Source organism: Musa acuminata, unplaced genomic scaffold (genome assembly GCF_036884655.1).
Source record: "Musa acuminata AAA Group cultivar baxijiao unplaced genomic scaffold, Cavendish_Baxijiao_AAA HiC_scaffold_243, whole genome shotgun sequence".
Classification (NCBI taxonomy): Eukaryota; Viridiplantae; Streptophyta; class Magnoliopsida; order Zingiberales; family Musaceae; genus Musa; species Musa acuminata.
Genome location: NW_027020508.1, coordinates 267 through 15,857, shown reverse-complemented (window position 1 = coordinate 15,857; position 15,591 = coordinate 267). Strand labels below are relative to the sequence as shown.

The 15,591-nt window shown below is 40.5% G+C and overlaps 1 protein-coding gene and 1 long non-coding RNA gene across 3 annotated transcripts; one reads left to right on the top strand and one right to left on the bottom strand.

Annotated features, from left to right (window-relative positions):
• The first annotated feature begins 3,892 nt into the window (after positions 1–3,892).
• On the top strand, positions 3,893–10,438 carry LOC135657273 (uncharacterized). 2 transcript variants are annotated; one of them, XR_010504732.1, is made up of 5 exons: positions 3,893–5,202; positions 5,394–5,754; positions 8,272–8,376; positions 8,487–8,600; positions 9,789–10,438. It is a non-coding gene; the product is annotated as an uncharacterized LOC135657273 (long non-coding RNA). The 2 variants fall into 2 exon arrangements; XR_010504733.1 differs by having other exon boundaries at positions 5,322–5,754.
• LOC135657272 (uncharacterized) lies at positions 6,082–10,134 on the bottom strand. Its single transcript, XM_065175941.1, has 8 exons — positions 9,128–10,134; positions 8,928–9,060; positions 8,207–8,422; positions 7,684–7,839; positions 7,329–7,581; positions 6,853–7,253; positions 6,647–6,763; positions 6,082–6,526 (listed from the first exon to the last, which is right to left on the bottom strand). The coding sequence occupies exons 1-8, from the start codon at positions 10,132–10,134 to the stop codon at positions 6,167–6,169; spliced, it is 2,643 nt and encodes an 880-aa protein (XP_065032013.1). The 3' UTR covers positions 6,082–6,166.
• Positions 10,439–15,591: the final 5,153 nt, after the last annotated feature.

Below are 15,591 nucleotides of genomic sequence, written 5' to 3'. Positions count from 1 at the left end.
AACCATAATTTATAGTTTTTTTTTTAATCAAAATTAAATCCAATCAAATAATCAAAAAATATAATCATGATTAAAATTAATCATAATTATAATAAATGATATTTATCAATTTTATAATTGAGAATATAACCTAAATTTCTCAATTTCATAATGATAAAAAACCGAAAATATTTGATAGGATATAAATCGAAAATATGCGAATGGCAGAACTGTAATTTGACAGAAATTAGACCCGAGGGCAAAACCGTAAATATGTTGACAGAACATAAACTGTAATTATGATATTTGCAAAGGGTAAAACTGTAAATTTTCAAAAACCCTATCCTCGAGGACAAAAACGTAAAACGTAAATATGCCAAAACCCTAATCTGCCATCGCCGCTGCCGCTGCTGCCTGCGGCTTGGCCGCCAGTACGCGGCTGCGGGCTTGGCCGCCAGTACGCAGCTGCGGGCTGCCGCCTGTGCGCGGCTGCCAGCGACCGCCTGTGCGCGGCCACTACCGCCACGGCACTACCGCCGCGGGGCTGCTACTGCTCACGCGCGGCCGCTGCCGCTGCGGCGGTTCCTGCCCGCGGGTGGCTGTTGCCAGCACGCGGCCGCCGCCTGTGCACGGCCAACTCACGCATGGCCGCCGCCTGGGCTATCTGCCTGCGTGCGGCCGACCGTCGCATGGACGGATTCTGGCCGTGTGCGACCGGGGTTCTGTGATGCCGTCGCACGGACGGAGTTCTGTGATACCGTCGCACGGACGGAGTTCTGTAATGTCGTCACGCTACTCGGCGTAACCGCAGATTTGCAGCGAGGTCGATGGTGACCATTACTGCTTAGCAGTTCTTGGAAAACAAAGGTAAACCGGGCTCTGATACCAATTGTAAGCATAAAAATCTGTAATTATGCTAAGTCAATAATGCGGAATTAACCTATATGCCAGAATTTGAAATCAATACATAGATCAAATTATACGATGCGTACCTTTTGAAGCCATCCGTTCAGAGATCTTGTTTGATCTGCTCAGCACCGTGATCCAAGATTGCTGCAGGCTCCGTCTTTAATCCGATCGCGCTGCGGAATCTGCAGGGAGTGCGAAGAGTAGACCCTTTCTCCTCTCTTCCTATCCTTTCACAGGATCACTCCGAGGAATCGTTCCGTAATGGACTTAGTCTTGGCTAAAATATCGCAACGGAACCCAATTCTATTATATATCTTATTCAATAAAAAGGCCACATATTCTAACATTAGCAACATCGTAGCATTTAAATTATGGAATCCTAACACTCTTAATTTGGCCGGTCTTGAAATGTTGTCCACAGCTTTTCCAAAATATGCATCTCGTACCAGTAGCGTCCGCAGGGCAGGAAATTTCCCCAGCGTCTCGTGGATTTTGGAAGACGAGTAGGTTCCTGGTAAGGACAAGTGATGCACATCCTTCCTTGGTTCTGTGGCAGTGTATGGCGCTAGCAACGCGACACCTTCTTCTCCCGATATATGTTGTGCAAGGTCATGAATGAGGTCGTGCATCTTGCATGTTCTCAAACTGCAATATCCTTTGACTTCTAACTCATAATCTCTCCAACGAAAATAATCATGCATGATATTACCCAAGAAGTCTACGTATCTACGTTCTTTAACTCGGCGTACATCTTGAAAGAAGCATCTCTTGTGTAGCTCCATGAAAATTCGGTGGCCTTTAACCTCCGGTTCTGCTGTTCCTTCCGATGGAATAAACCCCTGAGCCATCCACAGTCGAATCAACATGTCAACTTCTATCTCGTAATCTTTGGGGAATATGGCACAGAAGGCGAAGCATCGCTTCAGGTGCGAAGGCAAGTCATTATAACTCAGAAGCAGTGCAGGTAGGATATCACTACCGACTTTGGTAGCCCAGATGCTACTTTCCTTTATAGCAGACCACTCCCTTTCATCATTCTGGTAGCTCATCATGCTGCCCAGGGCCTTCACTGCGAGAGGCAATCCCCCACACTTTGTTACAATGGCTTTTCCAATCTCCACCAGATTTTGATGCTGCTGCTTATCATCATCTTGTCCGCTTGGAAATGCTCTTCTCCTGAACAAATCCCATGAATCTTCTTCAGATAGGAATGGCAGCTTGTGAGTGGTGAGCGTACCCATCATGGACGACACTCCATCACTACGCGTGGTCACAACAACTCTGCTTCCGTCTCCTCCGCAAGCTAACAGCGCTTTTAAGTCGTCCCACTTCGATGAGTCTTCATTCCATACGTCGTCTAACACAAGCAGATATCTTTTCCCGGCCAATACATCTCGAACACTGCATTGTAACATGTCCATAAATTTCAGGTCGCTCTGTCTCCCAGTGGCGGAACTGATGATCGCTTTAAGAATCTCTCCCAGATCAAAAACAGAGCCCACACAAACCCAAATACGCAATTGGAAATGCCTCTCCACCCGCTTGTCTTGGTAGATCAGTTTAGCTAAGGTAGTCTTTCCTAATCCTCCCATGCCAACTATAGGGAGGACTGCAATCTTCTCATTCTCATCCTGCTGTTCTATTAGCAGCTTTACTATCTCATCCTTCTCCTCGCCTCTACCAATAACATCCGATTCCACGACATAAGAGTGTGTTTGTCGTACAGTTGGGGGGGTTTGCTCTTGTGTGCGAACTGCAAAATTGAACTTACGACTCTCTGCTGCAATCTCATCTATACTCTTTACTACTTCGTTCAATTTCCTTGCCATTTTGAATCGAAAATAAAGTGGATTATGGGATGAAAAGAAGTCACTGACCTTGCCCATCATCTTGTTCTCGATTGCTCTGTTACTCTTCCTGAGGGTTTCGAGATTAAATTCGTCGAGAACGTCCTCTGCAGCGTAGGCCGCATCCCTGAGTGCCGTCAACCAATTTTTGACGGCAGTGTCCTTAATCTGCTGCTCCTCTGCATCTCCAACGATGGATTGAATCCGCAACAACGTCCTCTCAAGCTTTTCCAGGTCCTCCTCCAGACCCCAGACACCACCTATCTGCCGGACTACGCTATTCTTCGTTGAGCCGATCAGAATTTCCAAGAAGGACGAGAGAAGTGCCTCGACAACCATGATTATTGTTGTCAGAATATGGTGGTGCTGGAGGTTCAATGGACGATGTATCTCAGGTTGCATACGAGTCTTTTGCACCTCTCCGACCTTATTTTTCTTTCTCGCTTGGATGGGATGGAATTTGTTAGCTGCGGATGCAAGCTACTAACGAAAAAGTTTCTGCTTCCGTGGATTGCACGCAGCATACGATACTATTCCTTTCTTCTTCTTCCTCTTCTTACAAAGCGGTTAACGAAAAAGTTTCTGCTTCCCTGGATCGCACGCAGCATACGATACAATTCCTTTCTTCTTCTTACATAGCGGTTTTCTTTAACTATGCAACCCGAGAGGAGTTGCTATCTCCTGCTGTCTCATAAACTTTCTATTCATCGGAAGAAACTGCTTATGCATATTGACTTGGTGTCAATGGAGTGCAGACATATTACTTCACATCCAATGGAGACAGACAGCATCAGGAATCTGATAAAATGCTCTAATTAAAGCGAAAAATGCACCATCAATCTTCTGCTTTTTCGACAATAATCCACCGTTCCAGCCTCGGCAAGTTCATCTTTTCGGCACAAGGCAAAGCAAGAACATGAAGCAAATCATTACGTACACCCAACCAAGAAGCAAAGAACCTCTCGTTCTGTGAGTCCAGGGGAAACCTGCCCTCTTCTCCATTACACAGGATCAGCATACCTTCCTTTTTCCCACACAAAAATGAGATGTTTTGGTAGCTCGAGCAAAAGACGGCAACCATTTTTGCTCTACTTCTATAGCTCTCTGCTAATATCAATTTCCCTCCTCGCTTACACCGTCTCTCTAGTTTTGGGCATCCCGAGGTTGTCGAAGCTTCAAGGCTGGTGAAATATCACCATAAACCACCATCGGCGTCGATTTTAGCTTATGGAATCTCTCGAATTCCTTATCTGAAGGCGAAGATGATATGTTTGGACAACAACTAATGGATGAACTTTGGAGAGATACGAGCTGAGTAATGCATTCCATTAACGATATTAAACATGGGGAGTTTTGAGAGAAGAAGTCTTTCGAGGGATGCAGGGCAATCTGCGACAGCTCATCATGGAGGGAGGCGAGGCTTTTCCAGAAGTTGGATTGCTCCGACGAGAACAACCAGTCGCAGTGACGGACGTGCAGTTCTGCCTAGCTCCATGATATGCCCTCTCCTCGAACCAGCCTCTGATGGATTCCTTTGATAGACGCCTCGAGGACACCGTTTTCCCAAGGAATGGCTTGTCTCACCAACTCTACTACTTCACCTCCTCGGCTGCTCCTCCATCCTCGTCAAAAAAATAAATACCGCTGGGATCAATTGAGAAATTGGATAATTTAAAATTTTAGTGCATGCAAAATTTGCCTACATAAATCAATCATCATTGTGTTTGAATCTAACTAATATCAATTCCATCAAAAAACACTTGAGCTTCTAAGTTATAAGTCAAACCTAGTCAATATAACTCAATTCTTCTGATTAGAACATAGAAGTCAAACACAAACTTGAGTCAAAGGGTTAATCTTTTAAATTATGGGTCAAGGCTATTATATGTAATCCGATTATTTCAATCATTGTCGATACGAAAATATAATCTCTTACACATGAATATTTCCAGCAAAGACATTATGAAGATAGGAACATTTTTACCTGACAATTAATTGCTCAAATTTTTTTATATTTTGATACTGTTATCATATTTCTTAATTTTGCATGAAATTACAAGTTATATCATTATGTAAATTTAAATGCACCACAACGAGATCAATTTTGAAGATATCATCTCTTTTCTTCAACTTCTGAAGCTCTCTCTCTCTCTCTCTCTCTCTCTCTCTCCAGATTGTGTATATCACACAGAGTCAACCTTCCATAATTGCTTGACAAGCAACCACCTGGTGTCCCAACTGCTTGTTTTGTGTGTGTTCAATGGCAAGAGACACTCCAATATGCCTACATTTCGATCCCGTGGGTTTGAGTTGCAGAGACCCATCCAGCATTATGCTCTTTGGGACTGTTGAGGATTAAATAGTTAGACATTGGGCTTCTTAACCCACACTTGATCTGCATTGGAAATGGTAGCCAACTTGATGAATTCATGTGGTGGATGCACAGAATCTGTTCGATGAAATGCCTGTAAGAAGTGTTTCCTTTGCATGTTATTTTTTTCTTTTTGTCCTTTAGAGTGTTTGATTGAAATATTTCATATGACGACAAACAAAAGGTGTTCATTTAAATTTCGCTACTCTGTTCAGTTTAGGATACAAAGTTGACGGATACATTGAAACTGGAATCTGAAGATCATAGCTGTTAAATTTGTTTCGCAGAGCTCAACTCCAGAAGAAGAACAAAAGCATTTGCCAGAATAACATCTATAATAATGAATTTGTCACCAGGAGAGTATTCAAGAGAAAGTTTTGCCCAGTTTCATTGGTTAAGATGAAGGATGTCCTTTGAAGCACTTCAGATTCAATGAAAGAAATTCGAGGTCATTGAGAACTCACAAAGAAAGCAACAGTAACAGGAGGCTGAAATCTATTCATAAATTTCAATGGTGAAGCAAGCTCTTCTGTTGATCATTGGTTAAGATGGAAGACATGCATAGTTAAAGCTGTAAAAGTAGAGGTTATTGGTCATTGGTGAAGTGAGCAGAAGATTTACCTCCGCTCGACACGGTTCTAATTCATTGTAAGTGTAACTTCGCCTATTAATAATTACAATACCAGTTGTTATCTAAATTGTTTGGAATTCAGAAGCATTGAAATTAAAATATCTTTTGCACAATCCATGAAGTGACAGCATATATAAACGGGAAAATAGTATATTACTTCACAATTGTTATCTGACATCCATATGATTTTGTGTAGCTGTTTGAAATTTAAAACTATTGGACTTTGATATAATTTTGCTCAATCAATGAAGTGATAGCATCTATAATTTTCACAATTTCTCTGAGAATAAAGGTTATCATTTGAATTTATCATAAACATGCTACTTGCCAAAACAAATCAATCATGAATTCTAAAATTAGTGAGTATTAAAATAAGTTTAAAAAATGATATTTTGAGTACATAAATGAAACATTTATCATAAACACAAGCTATAGTATGTTAAGAGCTTTTAAGTTTCTTAAAAATGCTTCTCCTATGTGGGAACCGCACTTTACAAACACAGCTGGGTAGCCAATGGGAGCATCAACCCAGGCTTCAAACCCTTGATTATGCCCTGGGTGATTGAAAGGCCTGGTGAAGATCTTTCCTGTCCAAATGTGTTGCCAGGAACACCCACCTGCCATAGGGAAATAGGCCTTGACTTCCTTTTTGGCTTTGTCAAGGACAGGAACTACCAGTATATCTGTCCCAACTAAGAACTGCTGGTATGTCAAGCTATGTACATGCTTGTCATCTGGATAGTGGAGGAATAGATGCCTAGCAACAGGCAAGCCTCTCTGAGCTGCCTCCTGAGAAAAATAAATCAACAAAAGAAGCACATCAGAAAAATGAAAAGAGGATTTCTTGCATATAGATATTAATTTTTTTGAAACAAAATCTAATATCGACATACATTTATGAGAATGTACCTTTACAAGTTGGATTCGGTAGAATTTCCAAGCTTTGTATATCTTGGCACAGCGTGCAAAATGAGCTAATGTGTTTCTGTTAGAGTAAAACTGGCAATTGGACGATGGCTTGTTTCCCTGTAGATGCTACAAATGTTAGTGATGCTTCCACTTAGGGAAGTATGGAAATCAAACTTTGCTACTAGCTGAATTTTTTTGGTGCTTACTTCATGTGTCCGGAATACTACATTGAATGCATTTAATTCCATCCAGCGCATGAGAAGTTCTTCGCTTCGACGGTACCTGATGATAGGCATGTCTACTGTACAGTAGCCTCCAATATCACTATGGTTGAAGGCAAAACCTGAGAGGCCACTGCTCAGCAAACCTGTTACGCTACTCTTTATTCCATCATTAGCCTGCCAACTTACCATTTGATCACCCTCCCAAAACAACATAGACCACTTAGGGCTACCTCTGAAGCCAGCCCTCATGAAAAAGACTAAGTTTTCTTCTGGATCTTCCTTCTCCTTTCCATGACAGGTTGCTGCCCAATCATCTACAAATTCCCTGTTGACCTTAGCCCAAAGTTCAGGGTATCTGTTATGAGCTTCAAAGGGGTCTTCATCTATGTGAAAATATAAATACTATGTTAGTGTTTAAACATCATACTAATATTACAATAGAGAATTTTATTGAGTACCTGAATAGAGGTGAGCATCTAAAGGTAATCCTTCACCAAAATCGGCCATCCAACCTCTTACTCCAGTATCCACCATTTCGCGTAGAATTTTCTTGAACCAACTACTTGTTGCAGGATGTGTAAAATCCAACATTCCCACATCAAAAGCCGTGTTCGGTATCATGTATGTTCCTTGTGTTTTATCTTTTACTAAGATGCCTAAACTCTTAGCTTCTTCAAACAGATTCTTGTATTTGTTTGGCTTGTCATCAGTCTGCAATTGACAATGATCTCTTTTTCAGTTAAACTGATGACTGAATGAAATTGACCCATCTAATTAAATTGAAAAGGGCTCCAATGAGGGAAAGTTATTTACTGGAACAAGGCAGGGGTTGCAGTAGGTCATGACTCTAATATCATGAGTACGAAGATCGTTGACTAGCTCTCTCCATCCAGCATAATGGCAGGTATCAACTTCCCAGTTCCACCATAATTGTGACCCAATTACTGTTTCCCTCTTGCCAACCCAGTCCTGCAAGGTTATCACCTAGATTTTAATAAAGATTACAGAAAACATGCATGCATGTGTTGCAGGATGTCGTTACAGGTTGTCATGAATTCACACCACTAATTTTGCAAAGTGGTGGCTTCTATTTCTTCTGACTTCCCTTCTAGTTTTGAAGATCTTAGATCTGTGGTTAGCCATTTGCTATTTATTATAAGGCCACGCACACTTGAACAAACACTGGTGGCAAATGACATGATTGAACTTGTTGGTAGTGGTAACTTCATTTCATATAATTATTTGATGTGACTTACCGAGCTTATCTTGTATTTATCATAATTTTTCTTCTTTGAAATATTGTTCATATCATGATATTAGCATCAGTTTCAATCACCTGCAACCAAAATGCTGAAATAGGAACATCATGATCCTGTAATTGATCCCACACTCTGTGGACAGCTTCTGTGCCTCCCTGCATCCCGACAACAGCACCAGAAATAATCCAGTTTGGAAGCACTGGAGGTCTCCCTATGGTTTCTGTATAGGTTTCAATTAGTTCAACAGGTGAATATCCGTTCAGTATTCTTCCTTGAGCATAATTTCCATATATCTGTAAGAAGAATTTGCATTAGTTGTTTGTCATGCGGCTAGAAGTTTGATATGTACCCTTTCAGAAATACAAGTTACAACATGAAGAAGAAAAGATTAAGAGTTGAAGCGACTCAAAACTGTGCAGTCGAAGACAACAGCGTCACAAGACATGAGGTTGTCGATTGTCTTAGTATAAGGTTTGTCTCTTTTTTCCTAACTATGCAATTATGGATATACAGAAAATAGCCATTTAAGTGAGCTAATGTATAGTATTTCATTTTCCCGCAACTTTATTTTGTTTTCTGATGAAGATAAAACTATTTCACTCTGTCATGGTAAGTAAGATTCAGAGTTGGAAGATCTCATAAATCTTTGATACTCTTCCATGTTAAGAAGTGAAAAGGCAATGTGTTCCACAAAGAGTCCACTCTAATCCCATTAGCAAAAATTGTAGAACTCAAATGTCACTTTCGAAAATTCAACTACAAATCAAATAAATCATAGCTTTTGTCAGATTCAAGTACCTGAATCTGTACTCTATCAGGCTTTGTGAGATCAAAAGCTGAATAATTGTATCCTTCAAGATAAAGGGATCTCATTTTGGAGGTCATGTAGAATGGTGAAGGGGCATATGTCGTACTCCAATCACCTCCTGATCTGTCAATTGCGAAGCAGGAGAATTTACAATTTTGATTCTAAAAGAACCCTAATAAATAATGATTACCTGTAACTAATCAGATTGGCTGCGAAGGTGATGGGTTGATCTCCTCTTCCAATACCTTGCTCTTGGACAATTATAGGCACCCTCTTTCCTTTGAACTCCATATGGGAGAACTGCTCCCCAAAACCATAGAACTTTTCATCTTTGTCACTCGCATATGTGATGAAAACTTTATTGAATTCTGTAACCACTTGCTCTTCTCCTTGCTCATCCTGTGATGAGAGTGCAACAAAACCTCTTTGCCTTGAGATGTATGCAATGCATTGACGCTGCATTCGGATTAGTTTCCAGCTTGAGCCCTGTAGAATTCTTCTTTTTGTTACACTTGGGCTCAATTTCTTATCATATTCACCAAACTTTACAGAAAAACCAATTTGATTGCTGCTCCTCTGTTCAAGCAAAAACCAGTATCTAGCAACAAATGAAGGTTTCCTAGCCCATCCAAATCTGATTTTTTTCTTCCCCAGGTACAAGCTTTTCTTAGGAAGTATGTTAGTCTTCTTACTGAAGAGCCTTCCTGTGATCATCAGAATCGGGGAGTAAGACTTATTGAATGATTCAGGAGTTCCTTTATTGTTTGAGTTTGAAAACCCAGATAAGAGATTATCATCTTCAGCATTCTCTTCAATGTCCGTCTCATAAAGGACCCTTATTTCTTCCACAGACTGGTGCTTGCAGATGAAAAGAACATCACCATCCTTAATAGCGAAAGAGCCTCTGCTCTCCTCCACCTGAGTCTGGACAGCTGCAGCAGATATGAAGGCCTCTCCTGGGATCGTAGACCATATGCTCCTGTTAGGCTGAGATCGGTGCGAGATCGAAAGGCAGCCACCATTTCTGCAGCTCCAAGCAAGCTGGAAATCCTCCCCAATCTGATAACTCTGGTCTTGTGAAATCTTGTGTGGACTGAAGGAGAGTCCTCCATGGATGAAAGGCAGGCACTTTAGGGTGGAAGGAAAGGGATTGTTGATGTGCTTGTGGTGCTTCTTGGAGATCCTCAACTCTGGCATGGTTGGCTAATTGGGAAGTGATGCCCTCCTCCTGTAGGTTGAAAGATTCAGAGATCCAACTGCCTCTATATATACAAATAGCAAATTAATCCTGAATATTCTGGTGGAGCCCAGATCATCACTATCTTGAGCAAATTCACCATAGAGACCTTTTCTTGTGTCAGATGCATTTACAGTTGTCCTATTTCTTCTTTTCCTTAATTGTATTTCTTTTATATAAAGCATCTATTATCATTATGTATTTGACAAATTCCCAACTATTTTCATGTTCTTTGTCATGTAGAAAAGTGTTGTATTTTGTTCATTCATGTGGTTTTCTACCCTTGAAATTAAAAGTGAGAGAGACAGAGAGAGTGGAAAGAAAAGAAATCTGTCCATGGGGTCCAGGAGAGATTTCATATGCAGTGAACACAAAGATATCCTTTTTGTTTTTTTTTTTTGGTGGTTTGACAAAGTTCAAGTTACAGATCAAGGACTTGGTCAATTGATCATTTTCATGATATAGATGGAAATAAAAACATGTATATCAGGACCATAGATTCTGAGTGACCTTAAAGTCTGAAATTTTGAAAAGAAAAAAGTGAATATGGACATCTACTTTCACATTTCTTTTACTTGAAAACTGGAACTTTGAGTATGATGCTAGAGAAGTTTGACTCTTACATCATTCATACCTAATCTTTCATATCCAAAGACCTACTCTACTCAGTGAAAATTGACCAGATTGTTAAATTGTTTGCCAAAATAGTAAGTTTTTTTATTTGCAAATAGTGAAAATTAATAGCTATATGTAAATTTAATGTATCAACTATATACACATATATATATATATATATATATATATATATATATATATATATATATATATATATATATATATATATATATATATATGCCAGTGAAAGTTTCTATTAATAGTCAAACATGGGGTTTAAGTATATAAGAAAAAAATTGCAAGTTTATGAGTTTTGTTAATACACTAAAATACAGAAATCACTGATGGAATACATATGCAATTTTTATAGATATCCACATGTTGGACAGATTGGATGTATCTAGATGAGTTTCTGGTCTCCTGCATTGCCGGATGAATGCCGCCAACCCAACCTGCTTGGAACAAATTCTTCAAAAGAATATTGAATAGGAAACATTGCCATGTTTCCGGATCTATTCGTTGAGTATGTGTTGTGTATCTACCCACTTTAAGAAAGGAATTCTGGCTGGTGCACCTTCCCGTGATTGCGGGAGCATACACAACTTACATACGCACATTAGAGTCATTTTGCATATTATGTTCGGTTTGATGGGGACTAAAAATTTCGACACCGTTTCATTATATTTAAATAAATTAATTTAACATGTAATAGATTTAATCTACCGTTAGATTTTCAACTCTTTCACAAGTTATAAATCATCATATATAATAAATTCACTTCTTATTTTTAGCCTACTTAGACATAATTATAAACTAAGCCGCAGTCAGAGTCTACACGAGGAAAAAGCTAACAATTCTTATACGCATTGGGGAAGCCGACAGTAGTAAGTTTTCCAAAGTTAGATGGTGTTTTGAACGATGATGTCCATCTCGTATTCATTTCCGTAAGTTATTCGTTTTCATTAGTTATCTTTAATATTTTAGTTTCTATATTTTTAAATATTATATTAAGATATTTATATTTGTGAGAGTAAACTATTTAATCTCATTATTTTAATATTATTTTTTTAATCCTATATAGTGATCTCAATATTTTACTTTTAAAAGTATAAAAATCTTTATTTAAAATTTAAAATATTAAAATCAAAATATTAAATATAATTAATTATAAGAATAATTTATAATTCGCCCTAAGTATCAAGGATACAGATTACTTTTGAGAGAGCTTATGTCTTCAGTTTCTTACTCTCTCTTTTAAATATTTTTTTTCCTAGCAGATTTAATTCGTATAGTTATTTTTATTTAAAAAATAATAATAAAGATTGAAGTACGTAAAGTCAAGAAATCCTTGCCATTATTTTGGGTCTCATTTGTGGGTTTTGCTTCCACGTTTCATCAAATAACTATGGCAAGGCAAGCAACCTATTATTTATTTATTTATTTATTTATGACCTCAGTCAATCTGGAAAGTGACAGTGGGGCCCGATGTAGACCCGGATGTCTCAATCGATGGTGTTTGGCAGCACCTGTCTTTTGTATTTTTATCACTCCCAGATTTATCTTTGAAAATATTATATATATATATATATTTATGTTACAACATAATTTGGTGGGGTAATTTTATTTATGTTAAACATGAGAATATTTGACTCTGTCATCGATGGGGACTGCTTCAGTGGGATGTGACTTGAAGTTTGTCATCGGCGAAATCCAAATCAGATTGATCAGCATTAATATACATCAGATTCGTTATAAGTCAAATATTGACTTTGATATATAAACTATCACGTAAAATTTAAAAGTTAACATTTACTGAATTATGAGTTTACCTCTACCAAGAACTTGACAATTATAGATAAATAGCTTAAATTTTTAGAATTATAGGAACATCGTCTCTAAGTATTCGTGATAACTACCGACTACTATTACATTACTTTTGAGATGATTTCATGGATGAATATTTTTTATATTATTTTAATTTTTATATTAAAATAAATCTTTATTATTGGTAATATAAGCCGAAACATTAGTATCAATCTACCATATACAAAATCATATTTATACCTTTAGAACCAAGGCTTAAGGCCCTCTCCACGAGAGCCAACGTTCAGTGAATACCTGGGTGTCCAGCCTAAAGGGAATCGTGACACTCTTTTAGGAGTTCACGCCTCAAATTGTCCACTCGAGGAACATAAACCCTATTCCCTTTTGTGTACACGAGTCCCTCCTAGACCCAAAATCGTCGTGCCTTGCCTTCTTTGATGAGCTGCATCAGGATAACTGCCTGGGGGTCACTATACAGTCCATCCCTGATCCTGGAAAGGAATTTGGAGTGCAACTGACTTGCTTGGCCTCCGCCCTCCAATTGTACGGCATTCACGCGCTCCACTTTCCGACTCAATGCATCGGCCACGACATTTGCCTTTCCAGGCTTGTATTCCATTACCATATCAAATTCAGCTAGGAAGTCCTGCCATCGTGCTTGCTTTGGGGAAAGTTTCTTCTGTATGGAAATAACTCAGAGCGATGTTGTCCGTCCTCAACACAAATCGCGATCCGAGAAGGTAGTGTCTCCAAACTCGTAGACAGTGGATCACCGCTGTCATATCCTTCTCGTGCACTGGATATCGACGCTCGGTCTCGTTGAGCTTGCGGCTCTCGTAGGCTACCGGATGACCCTCCTGCATGAGCACTCTCCCAATTGCGAAGTCTAAACCATCTATATGGACTTCGAAAGGCTCTCCGTAGTTTGGCAATTTGAGCACCGGTTCTTCCAGAACAGCAGCATTCAGATCTTGGAATGCTATTTCACATTTGTCAGACCACTTCCAAGGCTGTTCCTTCTTCAGCAACTCCGTTAGTGGAGTTGCACGCTTCGAATATCCCACAATGAAGCGTTGATAGTAGTTGACAAAACCAAGGAAGGATCTCAACTCTGGCACCTTCTTTGGAGTTCGCCATTCCATAACCGCTTGCACCTTTGACTTATCCATCCGAATGGCAAAGTAGCATTTCTCCCTTTTTACGAACAAAGTGTTCTCCTTGAGAACCTTGAAAATTCTTCCGAAGGTGCTTGATGTGCTCCTCAAGCGTTTGGCTGTCGACGACGAAATCGTCCAAGTAAACGACCACGAACTTATCCAAATACTCCTTGAATAGCTAGTTCATGAGAGTGTAGAACGTGGTCGGGGCATTGGTTAAGCCGAAAGGCATCACCAAGAACTCAAACGCTCCATGGTTACACAGGTAGTCTTCGTTTCGTCGCCTTCAGCGATGCGCACCTGCCAATACCCCGACCGAAGGTCGAGTTTTGAGAAATACTTGGCTTTGCCTAGTTGGTCGAACAAGTCCGCAATGAGCGGGATGGGATACTTGTTCTTCACCGTCACTTTGTTGAGGGTTCGGTAATCGACACAGAGTCAGAGGCTCCCATCTTGTTTCGTTTGAAAGAGAACTGGAGCTCCGAATGGTGCTTTCGAACTGCGGATGAGACCACCGCTTAGCAGTTTACCTAACTGCTTTCTGAGTTCTGCCAACTCTGGCGAGGCCATGTGGTAGGGTGGTCTCGCTAGAGGCTTCACTCCTGGCTCCAGCTCGATTTTATGATCCACGCCCCTGCGTGGGAGAAGAGTCTTCGGCAATTCGGGTGGCATAACGTCAGTAAACTCTTTCAGGACGTTCGCCACCACAGCAGGTTCATGATTGGCCTCCTTGTCGAGTGGCTTTAGCTTCATAGCAGCCACAAATGTTAGTTCGCCTTTTCGTACCCCATTCTTTAATTGTAATACCGATATCTGTTGGGGGTCCTTGGTTCCTCTCCGAGAGACGGGAACCACATAGAGGTCGTCACCCCCCATCATGCATAAGGTGTTAAGGAACGGCATCGGCACCAACTTCGTCGTGTTCATAAATTCTATTCCAAGGATCACTTGGAAGTCGTCCAACGGCACCGCCATCATGTTCGTGCTCCCGCTCCATGTTCCGATCTTGATGGGGACTCCCTTTGCCAACCCAGAGATTCGCTTGGCCTTCGAGTTCACCGCCTTTATTCGACTTGGGCTCTTCTTTAAGATCAGTCCAAGTTGCTTTGCTTCTAGATCGGCAATAAAATTGTGGGTAGCGCTCGTGTCTACCATCGCACGGGTTGTTTGGCCATTGAGCTTGATGTCGACGTACATTAGCTCACCATTTCCTGCTTTATGTAGCCTTGTCTTCGAATTCTCCCCCACTTGACTCCTCGTCGTCGCTGTTGGATTCAGAACTGCTTGAACTAAGAGCAACAGCTTTGCCCTTGTTTGATTGAGAGGGGGGGGGGGTGGATGAAAGCTGTTAAAGCATTGAGTGCCTATTTTTGTGGGCACTCCCTCACCATATGCGGTCCTCCGCACAAGAAGCATCCACTAGGTTTCGAGGCCTTGCCCTTCGGGCTTGGCCCTTTGTAGGAACTCTTCTTCTTTTGTTCGCCACCAAGCTCCTTCCCACGAGAATATTTTGGAGGGCGATTGTTTGAAGACTATTTCCTTCTCCCTGGGTCTTCAGAGGAAACGAAGTCGGTGAGCCTTTCTGCAGCAGCAATTACCTCGACTAAATCGGCGATATTCCTTCGATGTAGTTTTTGTTGCGCCCATGACTTTAAACCATCGAGGAAGCTGAACAATTTATCCTTCTCGGACATATCCTGGATGTCCAGCATTAGTGCAGAAAATTGCTTCACATAGTCTCGAATGGAAGTATTTTGGCGGAGTTGTCTCAACTTCCTTCTTGCGACGAACTCGGTGTTCTCCGGTAGGAACTAAGTTCTC